Source organism: Microtus ochrogaster, chromosome 1, assembly GCF_000317375.1.
Source record: "Microtus ochrogaster isolate Prairie Vole_2 chromosome 1, MicOch1.0, whole genome shotgun sequence".
In the NCBI taxonomy this organism is placed as follows: domain Eukaryota; kingdom Metazoa; phylum Chordata; class Mammalia; order Rodentia; family Cricetidae; genus Microtus; species Microtus ochrogaster.
In genome coordinates this window covers 118,011,853-118,031,178 of record NC_022009.1, presented here as the reverse complement: position 1 = coordinate 118,031,178, position 19,326 = coordinate 118,011,853, and the positions used below count along the sequence as shown (strand labels likewise).

At 37.3% G+C, this 19,326-nt stretch overlaps 1 protein-coding gene across 2 annotated transcripts in view; it reads left to right on the top strand.

Annotated features, from left to right (window-relative positions):
- Nucleotides 1–19,018, top strand: part of Zbbx (zinc finger B-box domain containing) — an 84,345-nt gene extending 65,327 nt beyond the window's left edge. For both annotated transcript variants that reach the window (XM_013348300.1, XM_026788141.1), the window contains exons 17-21: nucleotides 3,554–3,707; nucleotides 4,934–5,050; nucleotides 11,692–11,949; nucleotides 17,055–17,190; nucleotides 18,840–19,018. In XM_013348300.1, coding sequence (XP_013203754.1) covers nucleotides 3,554–3,707; nucleotides 4,934–5,050; nucleotides 11,692–11,949; nucleotides 17,055–17,190; nucleotides 18,840–18,966 — 792 coding nt within the window. In that variant the 3' untranslated portion in view covers nucleotides 18,967–19,018. The remainder of the gene's footprint in view (nucleotides 1–3,553; nucleotides 3,708–4,933; nucleotides 5,051–11,691; nucleotides 11,950–17,054; nucleotides 17,191–18,839) is intronic.
- Nucleotides 19,019–19,326: the final 308 nt, after the last annotated feature.

The following is a 19,326-nucleotide window of genomic DNA, read 5'->3' as shown; positions in this document are numbered from 1 at the left end:
AAACAACGTAGCTCATCTTTGCATTCATGCCTCTTTTTAAACTGTTTTGGAATCTCCATTGTAATTAGTAGAGGTCTATTGTAGCTGTAATTATTAGTACTATATGCCTTGTAAATCAGGTAAATCAGCCCTTTTATAAGCCTTAAAATTTAAAATACATTTATGCAACCTAAACAGAAACGATAAACAAAACACATGGGGGAACGAAACTTGAGTTCATGCTAATTCTGTTTGGCATAGACTGGATTTTTCTGTGTGTGTGTGTGTGTGTGTGTGTGTGTGTGTGTGTGTGTATGTGTGTGCACCGTCCTGTCAAAAGATAGTGCTTTTGAAATACAAAATTGGAACTGAGACTTCTTCAAAACCCCAGATTTTTGTACATTTTCTCAGATACTGTGGGAGGGATCTGGTACTAAGAGAATTAACCACAGGTGCAACAAAATGAAAGAAACTGATCTGCACAGATCTGGGCCAGATCTATAAAATATCTGACATGGGAATGGAACCTTAAAGCTATAATTTTTGCATAGGTCTGTATGTTCCTATCCAGTTGGGTGTACATTCTTGCCTGCAATTTCCAAACCAGGATATATGTACTGGTGTTGCTCATTCCTAGTAATGCCCTGATGTGTGTGGGGGGTGTAAACTCAAATCCTTTCCCGAAGGACATTTCCACAAATTACGCAGCCGTTGTTTTGCCACAGAAGGTCTCATTTCAAATGAACTTGTCTTCCTATTGCCCCACTGAAGAAAGCAGTAGATAATGGTGTGGATTTCAGCAAGGAGAAAAAGCAAGAATTCATCTTCCCAATTTCCACAGGTCATTGTGAAGATGGTTTGACATGTCTGTTCATATAGGCGAGGAGTCTTGCACTTAGGGAATGCTAGCTGTGTGGGGGAAAATCTGACCTTATCTGTGCTTCAGAAAGCTCAGTCAAAAGTGGCTCAGGGAGCTGATATGGACTTTGTACTCTGACATGTAATGCATTTGTGAATAAAAAAATCCAGTTCTCAGAGCAAAATGTCTGGAGCCTTCTGACAGCATCCCTGATACCATAAAAGGTTCGCAGATGGTTGAAATCTTGGATCATTCTATTTTTTCTTTCTTTTCCTCTGTTTTTCAGTCTCCTCTTTTTTTCCCAGAAAGAATCTCATATGTAAAGTTGAAAAACTAATTACTACAAAATGTGTACAGATGGTCTCTTACCATGGTTCTGTTTACAAATTATGCCTTTATTATTCCATTAAAAGCATTACACATTTATTAGAGCCATATTTCAATTGCGAAGTTTAATTTTCATTATCTTGGAATATTTAGTAAGATCCACAGAAGCTTCTAGTTACTGTTGACACCTAGATAAAGTATAATTTTGAGAGCTCAGGTGTATTAAACCCATTTTCAGTGTAAAATACTTTTAAGCTCAAGTACAAGTTTTTTGGGGGGTATAAAGCCACTGTGAGTAAAAAAAAAATACATATTCCAAAAATGAAGGAAAGAAAGCAAGAATAAATCAATGAATCATGGACCTGGCACTACAAGTAATGCAGACTCAATAATAAACTAAATTCAATGTATTTAGAAAGAAACAGTGATGATAAGAAAGAAATATTACAACAAGACTAGAAACTGTTATTAGTATAAAAAGATTAGTAAGACACAATTCTGGATGTACAGGCTGGAACAAAAAGTACAAAAATGTATATAGTTAATTGAAAGTCAGGTATCATTTTAAACTGCTATTACGTTGGTATATTTTCAAATAATTCAAAACTTTGAAAAGAGACATAGATTATCAATCAATATGACTTATGAAAATTTAGTGTGAATAAATTTAATAATCTAAAGAGACAGATGCCATATGGCATGATTTACTTGTTTCTTCCAAAGTTCCGATGTTGGAAACTTTATCTGCATTGCAACAAGTATTAAAGCCAAGAGATAGAGTGTACAAGCACTGATTACATCATGTGTGCATTTTCTTAGGATTGCCAGGTGGCTGTTGTTGGGGAAGTAGTTTTGTTATTTGGCAGAGTTGTTATAACAGTAAGTTTGGTCTTCTCTTATTCTTTCCTTCCATCTTTCTCCATGGAATGGTTGACGAAGAAGAATCTTAACAGACATAGACCCTAATCCTTATAATTTTCAATATTTAAAATGAAAATAAATTCACTTTCTTTAAAAATGTGATAGTCGTATTATATAATGAAGACACAATGAACATTTGAACTAGTGCTAAATGCATCTGCTTTTCTGCAGTTTTCCAATGAAACAAAGCAAGACTGTAGATCAATTTAATAAATCATTAAGTGATTTATGTTCTATTCCAATCACTCAATCTGTTATGCAAATAAAAAGGAATAAAATTCCTTAAAGACTTCATAAGACCAGTGTGCTTTTGATGGAGAAATTAGAAAATCACTGTTTTTCAGAGTATAAACTCAGAAATCAGAAAAAAAATGGTGAACCAATTATAGTAACTTATTTGTGAAAAGTCAATCAAATGGCTTTGAAGAACCCATATACTCAGTTGATATAATAACCTAAATATACAGATATTTTTATTGAACAATAAAGTGCATTTTCCATCATCCTAATAAAGGGTATTTTGAAAAAATACATCGTTTGTGGTAATTGTTACTTGTTTCCTCTTAGGATTCATATTTTTTAAATAAATGATCTCTCTATGTTTGCTGGTTACTCTTATGTCAACTAGACACAAATTAGAGTTATCTGATAGGAGGAAACATCGGATGAGAAAATATCTCCTTAATATCTCACTGTAAGGCACTTTATTAGTGTCTGATGGGGGAGGGTTTGGGGTCCATCCCTAGGCTGAAGGTCCTTTGTTTTATAAGAGAACAGGCCCAATAAGCCATGAGGAGCAAGCCAGTAAGGAACAACCCTCCATGGCTTCTGCATCAGATTGTGCTCCTTGTGAGTCTAGTGAAGGACATTCCACATCAATTGTATTTCATCTTTGGAACTATTTTTATAATAGTTATAATAGAGACACTAGTTCTGAGGCATATGTAAGAGTTTCCTTATTCCTGCATAATTTACATGAAAATGTACTAAGATACTGATTTTCAACCTGTGTGTTGAGACTCCCAGGGGTCAAATGACTTTTTCACAGGGATAGAAATCAGATATTTATATTGCCATTTATTACAGTAGCAAAATTACATTTATGAAATAGCAACAAAATTCATTTATGTGTGAGAGTCACCATAACATGAGAAACTGTCTCAAAGGATTACAATATGAGGAGTATAGGATTATTGGACTAAAGGAAGAAACTGAAAGGTTGAGAACAGAGAGAAAAAAATATGTTTTATTTTGTAATTTTGGATTGATGACCACTTCTAGTTTATAATTCCAACTATTCATTGCTTGGATCCAGTTGGATCTAAACATTGTATTGTTTTGTTTCTCTATTACACTGTGAAAGTTATTCTAGCTGAACTGGTGTCAAGGTCATAATAAGTTGCTCAATGAATGAATGCATGACTTTGTTTCCATGAGCTAGAAAGTAAATTGTTAAATGTTCTCTAGCTGTTACAAGACATAGCCCTCAGAAAAAAACCTGTAAATGAACGGTATCAAGGACTTGAGAAGTTCTTTACAGTCGGTAAGAATGAAAGACTCGGCTCCCTTTCTTCACCAAGCATACGAGGCAGCCATTCCTGTTCCACGATCACACTCTCAGGTAAATTCTGCTCAGGAATCAGAGGACCTTTGGGCCACCCGACTCAGAAAGTAAGGAAGGGAAAACAATAATGTAGGAGGGAGATCATGTTAAGAATTTAAGAGCATTGTTTATTTCAATGTCACAAAATAGTAAATCTCTGAAGCACTTCATCACCTAAGCAATATATAATGGCACTTTAAATTTTGCCTTAAAACACACCATAAAAATATCAAAATCCCCTTAATTTCTAAGATTTACTTGTAATTTGTTTTTTTTTGAAATATTTGTATTGTCATTTATTGTTCTAAAACACAAATAACTTAAACTTGCTTTTTGACTGTTTTTCAGTGTACAACTCAGTGATACTGTTTACTTTCATAATGACATATAACATCAGTACCATTTGTCTTTAGAACACGTCTTATCTTATTAGATCAAAATTCTATTCTCATTAAACATAACTCATTAGCCTCTCATTAACCCCCAGCTAATACCATTCTTCAGTCTTCTTGTATTATTTTTTTTTATTTTGCTTAACTCATTCATATAACTAGACCAGTATATTTTATTTAGTATAGTGTTCCAAGTTTTATCATGTGGAAGAATGTGGAAAAATTACATTTTATAAAATAAAGTGTAAAAAATATGATGAGACTATGTAAGTCACTATATATCTATTTATCTTTTATTATATGTATGTCCCATACTTCTCAAATTTTAGGGGAAATAGTTGGAAAAATCACTGTTAAAATAGTGTTTATAAAAGAAAGCAACCCTTTCTTTTATGCTGCATTTGTTTAACTCTTGAAACTGTGTTACTTTATGTGTCTAAAATACTCTAGTGGGCTAATAAAGAAGTGAACAGCCAGTAGCTAAGCACGAGAAAGGATAGGTGGGGCTGGGAGGCAAGGAGGGTAAATAGGAGGAGAAATCTGGAAAGAGAAGATGAGGGAGGCAAAGGAGGAGGAGAGGATGACATCAGAGGCCAGCCACCCAGTGACACGGCAAGTTATGGAGTGAGAAGTAAAGAAAGGTATATAGACTAGAGAAAGATAAAAGAGGTTCTTCTCAGGTCATGAGTGTGATGGTTGCAGCACACGAAGAAGCACATTTTACGCTCCTTCTCCCCATCTTCTGGCTTTAACATTCCGTCCATGTCCCTTTTACTACATTCCCTGAACATTAAAGGTGTGGACCTTACCTTATTTTATACTTTGTTTTACGTTATCTTCTTCCTGTTTCAGAAGACAAAGAGTGGATCCCAGACAGCAGCTTAAGTGAGCATGCTGGTGTTGCAGATGCCTTGCATGATCTGCCGAATGCTGAAAATCCACTTCCAAATCTGCAACAGCAAAAGACAGGTACAGTCAATGGGAAGGCAGCAGTATCATGTTGCTGGCCTCCTCTGTTTGCTTCTTTGATTCTTGCCCAATTATTAGTCATCCGAAATGTTTTTTCTTTGTCGTTATACCCCACTCCAAAATCTAAAGGCAGAAAATCTAGCCAACAAATAAACTCATTATTTCTCTCAAAGACAGATTATATTGTTTAGCTATTTTCCACAGTAACATATTATGAATCATATTGCAAATGTAGCTTAGAATATGGTATGTTTTGAGCAACCCTCAAAGAATATCCATACAAGTTCTTTACAGTTTTGCTGCTTTTATGCTTCATTTCATATGCTTTACTTGATTCGTTCCGTTAAATAAAAATACATTCTTCTCTCATACAATTTATCCTGACCACATTTTACCCTCTCTTTACTCTTACAATTTCCCTCTTCCCCAGCTCTTCCAGATTCATTCCGCTCTGTTTCCCTTCAGCAAAGAATAAGCTTCCAAGAGCCAACAACCAAATAGTCAAAATAAAATACAATTAGACAAGGCAAAAGCCTCAAACCGAAGCTGATAGGACAAAGCAACCCAACAGGAAGAAAGGAGTCCTAGGAGCAGACAAAAAAAGTGAAAAACTCACCTGCTCCCACAGTGAGGAGTCCTATAAAACACCAAGGTAACAGCCGTAACACATACGCAGAGGACCTGGCAGAAACACTTGCAGGCCAGGTGCTTGCTGCTTCAGTCTTTGTAAGCCCATATGTGCCCTGCTTAATTCATTTAGTGGAACGTGTTCTCCTGGTGTCCTCCAGGCCCTCTGATTCCTACTGTCTTTCTGCTTCCTACTCCATAGGATTCTTCAAGTCCTGAGGAGAGAGACTTGAAAGAGACCTACAGATTTTGTGATTATCTATACCCATTTGTGAAATCACTGAACTTTATTGAGATTTCATTAGAACCAGGACCAATATCATTTGGACTTAAATCTAAGGTTCTATATTTTTACACTGGGCTCTTTCAGTTTTAAAGATTATAATTACATTTATTTACTTAGTGTGTTATGTATACACACACATATATATATATATATGTTGGCTCTCTATTATAGTTATTTTCCTGATGCATTGACCCCCAGTAGGGCCAGCATATTACTCTTATTCCATTATACATGCTAAAGTATATCTGCTTTATTCTGCATTTCATATGTAGCTGTAATATATAGCTAAAAGAAAAAAAATCAAATCAGTCAGTACAGTTATGTGTAGCATGTTAGCACCATCTGAGGGTCTGGGGACAGAGGATGCATGGGTTTTGTTCCTGGTCTCAGCAAGATTGCAATTTAGGAGGAATACTTGACAAGAATGCGCATGCCTTTATCATTAGGGAGGTAGAGGCAGGTGAATCTCTGTGAGTTTGAGGCCAGGCTGGCCTACAGAGTGAGTTCTAGGACAGTCAGGACTGTACCACAGAGGAACCCTGATTCAAAAACCCTGAAAGAAAGAAAGAAAGAAAGAAAGAAAGAAAGAAGAAAGAAAGGAAAGAAGAAAGAAAGAAGAAAAGAAAAAATATTTTTTAAGACAAAAATAAGTTATACATATAAGTTGTTCATATGTGTAAGATTTATATATCTTTTTTTGCCCTAAGTCCGTCAGCTAGCATCGATCCTTTCCATTTGAATTTGTGGTGATTTCCTGTCAGATATAAAATTTTTCATATCAAACTATCGATTTGTGATTAAACGTTTTGGAGCTCTATAATTAGGTGCCTATTGTCACATCAAATTGAAAAGCAGCCTCAAGTATTGTGCTTTCTGCCTCCTGAGCAGGGAGAAGGAACTATGCTGTAAGTCCTATGAATTGTTGAAAACACGTTTAGACACCTGCTGTGAGAACTCTGTTACTAAGACACATCCTTCGAAGTAAACAGCCCAAAGCTTTCAGTACCTGGGGCAGCTCCATCAGTGAGAGACTCACTATGAAACACCTTGAATGCAGCGCCTGTCCTAGCCCAGCCACTTCCATTTGATCTCCAGTGGCTGGAGGTGACTAGAAACTAAGCTTAGAGGCATGTTTTCCCATGTTATAATGCAAATTTGCTGATCTCATCCTTAAAGATGCTGAGTTATACAGAATTAAGACACCTGATGATCCGCATCTGTCAGTCAATCTCTGTTGTGTTACTTTAGATTCTTCAAAAGTTCTATTTTGAGAAAACTGCTTGATATAAGGACATGCAAATTAGATTATAGTATATTAGTTACAATAGGGGTATGTGTGCACGCATTTTTTTGGAAGAGATGATAAAATAGGTATGTCAGATATTAGAGATCATATGACATTTTAGTTGAGTCTTTAAATAATAACAGTAACCAGTTAGGGAGTTGGGAAATGAGTTCTGAACAGAGGTAGTAGCCTGAAATAAAATTTGTAAATGCTCTTGGCAGTGAAGCAAGCTACAGAGATTTTTATATTCTGAACTAAAGCCAGGGTAGGTAGGAATTTTAATTGCCAAAATGTCTTGAATATCTGTGAAGGTAAACTATATAAAATACATCCATGTTTAGAGCCAAGCCTCTTCCTCATTCAGTCTTCCTCAAACTTCCTGTGCCTGTACGCAACACTGTGGGACATCTTCAGCAGGACACTTAAGTCCAGTTGACTTGTGCTAGCTTCATCTATTCATTTGTAAACGCTGCCTACCTTCCCCTAAATGCAGCCCAAATTTAGCCACTTAAACTTTCATTTCTCCTAATGAGTGCTCTGTGGGTGTCTGTTTCTACTGCTTCCACCAAACACCATGACCTAAAAGCAAGTTGGATTGGAAAAGGTTTATTTGGTTTACACTTCCATTTTGCTGCTCTTCACTGAAAGAAGTCAGGACAAAAAGTCAAACAGGACAGGATCCTGGAGGCAGGGAGGGGAGCTGCTTACTGGCTTGCTTACACAGGCTTTCTCTGCCTGCATTCTTGGAGAGCCCACAACCATCCACCCAGGAATGGCACTGCGCACAATGGACTGGGCCCTCCCACACTGATCCCTAATTAAGAAAATGCCTTACAGCTGGATCTCATGGAGGCATTTTCTCAACTGAGGCTTCTTCCTCTCTGGTGACATTTGCTTGTGTCAAGCTGGCACACAAAACCAGCCAGTACCATGTTAAGTTTTGGCATGTGCTCCAAAATCCCTTTTTACTCTTTGAAAAACTCTCCTAATATGATTAATTTTCTAACAAATTCTGTTTATCATAAATGAGTAGGTTGTTTATGCTTTCAGCCAGGAGATTAGTTTATATATTTTATAACTTATGAGGTTTATATTTTAAAATGAACAAAGGTTGTGACATTTAGTTGACTAAAAGAATACTGCAGCTACCTGTGGAAGGTAGCAGACACACAGAAAACCTTCTTCCTGAGGAATAATTCTTACCTGATGTGCTCCCTCTACTTTCCCCACTGCATCTCCTCCCAGCCTGGTCTCTCCCTGGCTCCTCTATGTTCTAAGGCAGATCACACGATGATTTTTAGCCTAGGGATGTGTTTCTCTCTTTCATACAGGATGCTTTGCAAACTCCCACTCCATCCTTAGATCCTCCTGGGGATGCTTTCAATCTCAGATCAGATGCTGCCTCAGTGAGGTCTTTGAGGCCACCCTACATACTACTGTTCCCCAAGTCCTTCACCTTCCTTTACTCTTCCTTCTCCTGGAAGCCATGGTATTATAACACAACTTATATTTCTCATGCATTCTTCCTTGGTCAGAAAGCAAATAGTAGCCTGTTTACTCTTTGGTGATTCCTTAGTGGTGAAGGCTGGTTCTGGTATTTTGGTGCAAATTGACATCAAAGACAATATCTGATTTGTTTTAGAATATCTTGATTTGGATAGAGAATTTGGCAGATTTAAGAGTTAATAAATGATTTTTACCATTGAATTAAGTATTAATTCACTGGTTCTCAGAGTTGGATGGAATTTAAGACATTACACTAATTCTGTATTTTGAGGGTGAGATTTAGGTTAGTGTCAAATCACAAACTGATTTCTGACTCAGTGAGTAACATAATAAGTTTCTTAGCAACCTAAGTATTTCCCCAGTAACCCATGATTACATGTTTCTAGAAATCTTAGAAAATATTTCTATTTTTAATAGTAATGCTTTAAAATATGCAGAGTAACAAGCATTATGATTTTGAAATGTAATTCATGGTTAAAGTATTGGGATCTTTGATAAAAAATATTGTTACTAAAATGCTACCCAAGGATGCTGGAGAAAAGTTCAGTTGATAAATTACTTTCCATGCTTGCAGAGAGACATGAATATAATGCTAGAGCTCATATAAAAGTCAGGGACAACAGAGTATTCCTATAACCCAGACACTAGAGAAGGAGAGACAAGATGATCCCTGGAGCTAGCATGGCCAGTCAGTCTAAGCTGAATCAGTGTGAGAACTACTGTCTCAAAAATATGAGTGGCTGAAGAAGGAATTCTGTATTGACCCCTAGCCCCTGTACACCTACACAGAGAGAAAAAAATGCTACCCCAAAACATATGCTATAATTGTGTCATCAAATTCTATGTTACACATAGAATAACAGTAGCATTATTTGGTGATTGATTTATGTCTCATAACCTCATCAGTAGATTTGTGTCCAGTACGTCACTATGTTTTGACTTTTCAATGGTTAGCCTAGTTACAATACTTATCATAGAGAATACAATCAAACCATCACCATAGAGAATTTATTATATCTAGAATCTGACTGGAATCAATCAATATTAATCATGTTCTGATACTCCATTGCTGCTGATGGCACCAGTTGCTCTAAAGGACAGGTTGTGTGTGCATGTTTAGTAGGGGATGATGGCTTCAACTGCCATTTTTCATCAGTGGTATCTTTTATGTCGTGTTCAGTATTAACTTTAGCAATGATATTAATGTTCATGAATAAAATCCTAAATTGAATGATAAGTCTACCTTAAGGAAAATAAATAAAAAATAAAATCTCTGTGTTTTGGCGACTCCAAACTATAGTGGAGCATATTTCCAGCTGGAAAGATGGTGTGTCCTTTTGCTCTGTGGTGAGCATATCTGATCTATCCCCTGGGTACATTTTCTTTCAATTGGGATCAATTAGCTTCAAATTCAGTGGTAACCAGATGCTGCTGAGAGCGCCAGCCAGTGCAGTACTGAGTTATCTGAAGGGCATCCATGGAATTTGATAGTTCTCACTTCCCTTTGTTGCTGTTGCTCCTGTTGTCAAAATATCAGACCTTACTAATAACTTCTTCCTTTTATTTGCTCTGCTTCAATAAGCGATATAAATTCTTTTACATTTTGCATTTGATGCAGCACCATAACACAGAAGAAAGAACAATGTTTCTTGAGAATCCGGGATGTTTGATTTCTGTAAAGAATTACTGCCGTAGCTGCTGTTCTGCTGAGAAATGGCACAATTCTGGGTGAGGGGGCAGAGTGCTGCTTTCTGACTATGAATGACTTATTGAATCAGTCCACATTCTATAAAGGGAGACCACTTTTCAATTCTGATCATCAAAATATTCCTTGAGGGCATTTTAACAAGAATGAACACATAAGCATATGCCTGTTGATTAACTTTCTTTAAAACTTCTTTTTTTGTACTGTCACAAAAGGGTCAGAGACTTAATTTATTCATAATTCCATTTAGCGAAATCATTTTCAAAACTGATTTCTGCAATGCTCTTTAAAGTCAGTACCCTCTGTGTGTTATGGTGAGTTGTTATGAACTATTTTCATGCTACAAACAGATGCTCATGAGAGTGTTCACATACTCACTATAGAATAAGAAGGGGAAGAACAAAGGAAGACAAACTGATTCTTAAGTTTATACAGGGTGACTTCTCTAGTTACCATTTTGCTTTTTACTTTTAAATTTCCCTTTGATTCTATATAGTTACATGTGGGTGTATCCTGTCTTTCCCCTCTCCAAGGCAGTGCGGTATTTTTCTAGAATTTAAGGAACACGTAAGGGCATCCGGCTGTCGGATGGTCTGGAATGGAGAATGAATGCTAGGCTGCTCTGAAGCTGGCTTATCGGATGGGCACTTTGCCTAAACTGCTGTAGATTAGATTCTCTTTTCCTGAGTATAGAAAAATGACTCAGCGGAGTTCTTTATGTTACTGTGGATGCAATTTGGGATTAATTAACTGTGGGTAGCTCAAATAAGTGACAGCCAAAAGCCACCAGAATTATGGGTTGCTTTGTGTCCAGGAGTGCAGTCATTTGTATTGTAAACATACAGTGGGGCTGGTGCATGGTGGATGGTTGGTCAGTAAAGTGTGTGCTGTCTAAGAACTGGGTCCTGAGTTTGACCCCTAGATTCTGTGTAAAATGTCAGGCATGCTGAGGTATGCTTTTTCTCCAGGGCAGGGAGCTGGGATGGTTGCTGTAAGAACAACAGTGTTACTCACTGTCCAAACACTGAACCCTAGATGGTAAACCTAAGCCAACGAGAGGATTTCACTCAAATGAGTTGGGTGGTGTTCCTGATGAGAACTCCAGTGTCCATCCAGAAGCACACCCATTTGTGTGCGTGTTCACACATACTCATGCATGAGCACCCTAAATTAAACAAACGATACACACGTGGGCTCCTAACGCAGTTGTCTGCTTTCTTTTCTCTTCGCAGGCCAGAAATCCCCGAGACCTTCTACGGCGAACTTCCCTGTTCCCAGTTCTGCTCGCAAAGGCTCCAGCTCTCATCTGTCCTCTTATCCCCGATCAAGAAGTGTCGCTGCTCAACCCCTGTCCAGAGCTGCGTCTGAAATTTCAGAAATTGAATACATAGATGTCACTGACCAGAATGAGCCTTTCCTAGATAACGCAGAAGATCAGCAAGCTTTAGACAGTTTGGAGAAAGAGTTAAACACACTGAAAGACCTTGCAGGTAAATGACAGCCTTGACTTATGAAACGCTGTAAAAAACTGTTTTCTGCTTCAGTCTTTACATCTTGCTCTACAACAAGCAAATGAAGAACACATTTCCTTCCCATATGTCTGTTTCCTTAGATATCCCCAATACCACACAAAAGTAGTCATAAAATACATGGTTTCTTAACACACAGAAAAGCTAGTCCTTTTCAACCCATGTAATACTCAAAAAATATATGACATAACAACCCTTTTACTTAGGGCCATCATTTTGTCTCCAAGTATAAAGTCATTTGACCGAGACTGACAACTAGAATTTCATCCCAGGTAGAATTCCTCAAGTTTCTCTCTGACTTCCTTATGTGTGCAGTGGTATGTATATATGTGAATTAACCCACACAAATGAAATGTAATAAAAAACTAGTTTAAAAGCAAAATCTTTTTGATCTTTCCTTCAAGTGCAATGAAGTCCTTGTCTTTGTGCAATTGTCTGTACAGCAACCTTGTGGGAAAATGGACCTGTTGGGATTCTGGAAGCAGTCCTTTCCGACCTTGCTGTTTTCAACAGAATCCTGCCTAGTTAACTATATTAAACTGCTTCTTATAGACCAGAAACAGTAGAAAATGGACAGTTTCTTCTAATTTTTGTGCATATTTTTTAACATTTAAGAACTGGAAGAGGAAAAGCTAGGAAACTGATAGTATTTCTGCTTTAGTTTTTTTTATTTTAATTCATCTCTAAAATAATGATGAAGAATTATTTATTTGTTCACTTTATTAAATCCCGTGCTATTCTAGAGTATAGTAAATACATCTCAGGGAGTTATCACTTGTTATCTTGTCAAGATTTTCTTCTAGTTTGCTTCTTGGTCAAGATTCTGTGGATTAAGTTCTCTGTCCTAACCCAAAGGCCTGTTATAATGATATTCTTGAAAATACCTGGCTTTGGAATGTCTTTTTAAATATTTCTTTATATATTGTGCATGCTTGGGTATATGTATGATGAGGAGGGAAGGGGGAGGGAGAGTGTGTCATGAGAAGGGTGGAGGTCAGAGGACAACCTTGCAAGGCCACTTCTCTGGCTGCAGCTTTACATGGGTGCCCCAGCTCAGCCTCGGAGGGAGCCAGGCTTGCTGAGCAAATGCTCTACTTGGAGAGGCAGCTTGCTGGCCCACACACTGTGTCTGTTATGACTGACCACTTCAATGGATGTATCTAATAGATCTGAACTTTCTTTCCTTTGCACAATAGCAGACACTCAGCATCTTCAGTCCCTGTATTCCCATCGAAGTTTTGGTTGTTTGAGCCTAATAGTCTTGCTGTTTTTTCCCCAAAGGGAGGGCTATGTGGCTCTGTTACCTGATGTGCGTCCAGTTTAGAAACCCCTGAGAATTTTATACTTGAAACACAGATCAGTTTAGAATAGTAACATGTCTCTTCTTTTAACGGGGACTTCTTTGGCTCTGGATTCTACATCCTGTCTGTGACATGATCCGATGTTGTCTTACTTTACAACCTCATCATTTCTTTCTCACACTTCATTCCTGGAAGAATATGCTAAACATCCTTTGTTTAACTGTTTTATTCATTTTTTAAATTTTTCATACACTGTATTGTAATCATATTCTCTTTAAGCCCATGGCCTATCTCACCTCATATCCTTGGCCACTCAGTGACAGGACTAGGATGATTCTATTTCACTACTCTTAAAGTGGCAGCCTTTCTTTCTGACGACAGAATAAATTCCTTATTTTCAGAAAGAAAAAATTCTGCTTTTGTATCTTAGAATTGGTTTCTGTTACAGTCTGCCTTCTCCTGCTGGGAACCTATTTCCTTTAGTTGAATCCACTTTTAACAATGTATTTCCAATATATCCTTCAGTTACTTTATTATCTGGGCTTCTCCCAGTTGCTGTCTTCCAACAGAAAGCCCAAAAATCTGATTATTGTTCAGTTCACAAGACCGAATGTTTCAGCTGGTCTTCAGAATATGCCAGCATTCGGAAGAAGTCGGCTCTAATGCTAGTGAAAAAAATGGGCTTCCTAGTGAGAATGAGGGCCAACAGGCATAGAATGAGAGCTTTCTTTTTTATATCCTTTATATAGGCAGTCACCAGAAGGTGTGGCCCAGATTCAATTAAGGTCGATATTCCTATCTCAAATGATCCAATCAAGGAAAATCCCTCACAAGCTTGAGAGGAAAAACCCAGCTGCTTGAGTTTTAGCTAAATCCAGATGCAGCCAAGTTGAGAGCCAAGAATAGTCAACATGGTTGCTTTGCAAGGTTTTTATTTTCACGTGTATTTGGTGTGCTTTTTTATTGCTTTATAAATAATACCATTCAAAATTTCCACCTTCTCCCCTCCTCTCATTTCCCTCCCGCTCCCCTCTCCCCCTCCTCCTCCAGTCCTAAGAGAGGGCAGGGTACTCTGCTCTATGGGAAGTCCAAAGCCCTCCCCCCTCCATCCAGGTCTAGGAAGGTGTGCATTAAAACAGACTAGGATCCCAAAAAGCCAGTACATATACTAGAATCAAATCCCAGTGCCATTATCATTGGCTTCTCAGTCAGCCATTGTCAGCCACATTCAGAGAGTCCGGTTTGATCACATGCTCATTCAGTCCCAGTCTAGCTGGCCTTGGTGAGCTCCCATTAGATCAGTCACACTGTCTCCATGGGTGGACCAACCCTTCGCAGTCCTGATCTCCTTACTCATCTTCTCCCAACTTCTGCTCTTCAACTTGACCTTGGGAGCTCAGTTCAGTGCTCCGACGTGGGTCTCTGTCTCTATCTCCATCCATAACCATATTCAAGATATTCATCAGTATGGCTATGGGACAAGGCAGTTTGGTGTGCTTTTTTGGAGCTTAAATTCTATCAGGATTTTAAAAACCAGTTTACTAATGATATCGCCTTCACTTTTTCTTTGATATATTTGATAGAATTTCTAAAGTAATTCCAAACTTTTTGAAAATTTGTAAAATAATAGAGTAAAAATGGAGCAAACTCAGTTATATGTGTATGTTCCAAGAAAGAGAGTTAGAAGAGAGGATGAAAGGGAGACAGAAGGAAGGAAGAAAGGTGGGGGAAGGAGAGAACAGCGTGAGAGAACGCATTCTGTGTTTCTGTACTTTTAGGATCCATGTGAAAGTTAGTTACAAACGTTGTGACTTTATCAAAAATCATGCCAGTATTATCTTCATCAACAAGAAAACCTCTTACATATGTGTGCTGCCATGCTCAGAGTCAGTCAGTTAACATGATGAAGATACTTCTCTATTCCACAGGACATGCTTAACAGTACTTACTTTCCTGTCACTTTTGTTAGAACTCACTGTTATTCTGGAAAAAGATCCAATTGAGCAATAAGTGACCATTTAATTTGCTTTGTTATATCATATCTTTGACATTAGTTTTGTTGCAAAAGTAGTTTGGTTTGTTATTTCTTTTGTAGGCAACAGATTTGTGTGGTATATTTTCAAGAACATAAAGTATTTTTTTCTGCCAAAATAATTTTTTTTTCTTGTTTAGTTACTTGTTATAGTATTGACAGGTCCTGTCTCCTCCTTCAATTCTCTAGTGTCAGGAGTTAGGCATGTAGCGCATTGTGAGGCTTTCATTTAACATTTCAGCTCAAAGGCTGAATGGGGGTGAAGAGAATAGCTCAAACCTAAGAGTTAGACATTGTAGCACAGCCACTTGCGCTAAAGGAACTTGGGTCTAGTATCATTGTATAGTGAAAGACTATTTTTGTGTGTGTGTGTCTCCTTTCTCATTTTCACAAGTGAGGGTGGTGGTATTTCTTTTTAATATAACCCAAACTTTTAGGAGTTTTGTTTCATAGTAAATCTTATCAAGAGTCCTGAAATATAAATGAGATTAGGTGACTCTGTCTGATTGCTTTGGGATTGTGAGGGAAGAACATAATCTCAAACTTAATTTATCTAAGTGTATCATAATTTGAAAATCACTGAACTAAATAATTTTATGGAAGTTTCATTCTGTAAATATATTGAGGTCTATCTTTCAGTGGGAACAATGTAATTTAGTTTCGGTGGGGGAAATCTCTTTGCTCCAAAACTGAAAGTTACTATTAACTCTCAAAAGCTAAATATTTTTTAAGTCTAGTGCTAGAATATTGTTTGTTTAGTGTTTATTCCTTCCAACTAGGAAGTTAGTTATCTGACACTTTTATAAAAGGGAAAGCACCCAGTGAGGGTGATGATCTAAATCATCATGATACGTTATGGTAAGTTAGATGGCTTAATGGGCTGGAATATAGTTTAGTTGTTAGAGTGCTAACTTATACAAAGCTCTGGATTCTAACTCTACTATCTCATAAATAGTACATAGTGGCTCACATCTGTAACCACAGCATTCAGCTGGTAGAGATAAGAGCTTGTGAAGTCAAGGTGATCCTTTGCTATATAATGAGTTAACCTAGCCTACCTAGACACTGAGTTACATCAATGTAAGAAAGAATGAATTGAGATCTCTCATAGAAATATTTATTTCCATGTTGTATTTCAAGTAAAAGTTTGTATAAAGATGACTTAAGATTTATCTACTCCTCTTCCTCCTTCAAATACAAAAGATCATCTAACACTAAGAAGCCAAAAAAAAAAAAAAGAGCATTGCAGAACAAACAAGCACATAAATAATAAAGAATCTAAGGTGCAGGCAAATTTACAAACTGCACAATGATCTACTGTTACAAGGGATTACTTCATTTCATTTTGAATTTTGTGAATGGTCAGGCTATTTGGCATATTTCACCAGCAGCACGTATATTTCAAAAATCATTATCATTATGGTAACTTGACACCACGCCTTTGTTTATTTCCTTTTCTCTTTTCCCTCCTTCCTTTTTCTTTTCTTTCATTTTGGGGTTAGTTATTGGCGCCAGGGTTTTCCACAGGTTAACCAAGCACTGTATCCCTTACCCTGTGCTCCCTGGAATCTCACCACCTGACAAGGATTAAGAAATCTATGGGTGGCAGCAAGTCTGTGCTGAACATCTTTGTGTGCTGCTTGTCATTCATCCTGGGTAAATTCCAGCACCATAAGATATTCACATGTTTCTTGAATGTACGTACTAGTGATAAATGGAAACACATTTTTCAGATCCTTCAGAAAAACCTCAGAGTCTACCCTCAGAAGAGTTAGCAGCCTTCACCCACTATTCTCTGGATTTCAATCAGATGTCCGAAGACCTCCTGGCGATGCCTTGTGATGATGACGACTGTGAAACTGAGATGAGGTAAGTAATCCTGGACCTTCCTACAGAAAGACAGCACATAATAGGTTAGATGAGCTCAGTTTTCTTTACTATATAAGAATATTTGCTCAAATGTGTGAAATTTATAACCGTTTTTATTTTATTTGTTTGGAACTTGTGCTGACCTAGTATTGTGATTTACTAAAAGACTTATAAAATTGTTACTTTAATTGAAAGACATTTCTCTGCTATGTAGTGTGGGTCATTAAAAGGGGACAAAGGCAATAACCCTCCCCCCCAGGATTATATTGAAAAAAAGTTGTCTTGCTTGAATTAATTAGTATAATACATCTTCATAGTTCACATTAATAGAATCTTACCCAATGTAAAGATTAAAGACTAGAATATTGATTGAGAAGTTTTCTCTTTAAAATTGACTCTGGCATTTCAATTTGCATAACTTTATTCCTCGTTGCAAATGGGAAACACTTTAAAAAGATATAGAGGTCAACTTGACACATGTTCAACAAAGCAATGAGTTTGGCACTGGCAGTTTTGAAGGAGGAACTTTCTTTTAAAATAAGAAAATAAATTCAAAATAAAGATCCTTTAAATATAAGTCCCTAGGATTGGCTTGCAGTCTAATGCTCAGCTCTAAGGGAATTAAGAGTGTGTAACTATGTCTTTCTGAAAGAGAAAAGCTTTGCCTGAGCTCCTGAACTTTTTGCATGTCAATATAAACAACACTTTAAAAATGAATAGCATAGAAGTAGTTTTTCCCGTAAAATGTTATTAAAACCCAACTAAATCTATATGTGTTCTCATAATCATTTCACAAAAGAAATTTAATACTAAAAATACAGAGGGATGCATGATATAATGCAGGAAGTACAACTAAAAGGATCACACAATAACCACCTGGCAGCCCTTGTAGTCTCTTCCCAGCTTGTTCACAGGTGAGTAAGAAATTGTTAATTGAGCCTGCTTTGGATTTAATAAAATTGTCTGTAAAGATGTCATGTCTGTCAGAAGATGAACATTTTCACACTTGCTGGCATACATGGGCTGGAAATCCTGGTAACTTTGGACCCAATTATTTGAGTAATACAGAGGATTTTTGTTCTCACAAGCTATGTTTGTTTCTAAACCACAGACACTCAGGTGTTAGAACTTTGGGCAGTCCACGTCTTTCTACAGATAAAATACAAAACAAAACAAATCGAACAAGAACCAAAAACAGGCAAGTAATCAGTGTCATTGAATTTTGGCTTTGGTTGATCTTAGTGACTATCCATATAGTTTTAATTTACTGTACACAAGGGAGTGATTTATCTGAATGTCTATTCATTGGGATTCTTTTAAGCAGCCAATATCATGATGAATGTTCTTAATGATGACCCTGAGGCTCTGCAGGTTTTAGAAGTTTCTTCTAAATCATGAGGGAAGGGCACTACTGGAGCCCATAAATATCCTCTCCCTTTGCTACAGTTGTAGTTTGGTTTCCTGGAAGTGAGGAGATAATGAGAGTTTCTCATTATGAGGAGACTGAGTATATCCTAGGTGCATTTAAACTTACTCCCCCATTCAGCCTGCTTCCGATGGCTTCAGCATAGGTAGTCTTGATTGTAAGACAAATGGAAGCTGAAACTTGGCGCCATATGCTGTGTACTGATCCTCTTGTGCATTTTCAGCACTTCTGGAAGAAATACCGAAATGCAGTCTTTGCTGTCACTTGGTGATTGCAGTACAGATGAGGACGAGGAAGATTTTCTTGACAAGCAACATGTCTCTACACTTCCATGGGTGAAGGATGTATAACAGATCGTTACTTCTCCACTTTGTACCCAGAATAAACCAAACAACTGAGTGTCTAACGTGTCCAGGTGTTGGAGATTATTAGTGGCTCAAATATTTTCAATCTGGGAAACTAATAAGGATTCGCGATGGTAAAAGTGGCAGATCCTTTTCTTCCAGATGGCATATTATATGTCAAACACTCATCTATATTGCAGACCACATTAGTAATGGGTAATTTTATGTCAATGAAACTTACCTTAGAACAGAAAACTATTGGGTTTAAGCTAACGAATGTTTCTTATGTAATTATATTTGATATTTACATCAAAAGAGAATATTCTCTATGTCCATGTCAGCACGGCATCATCAACTCACTTAAAA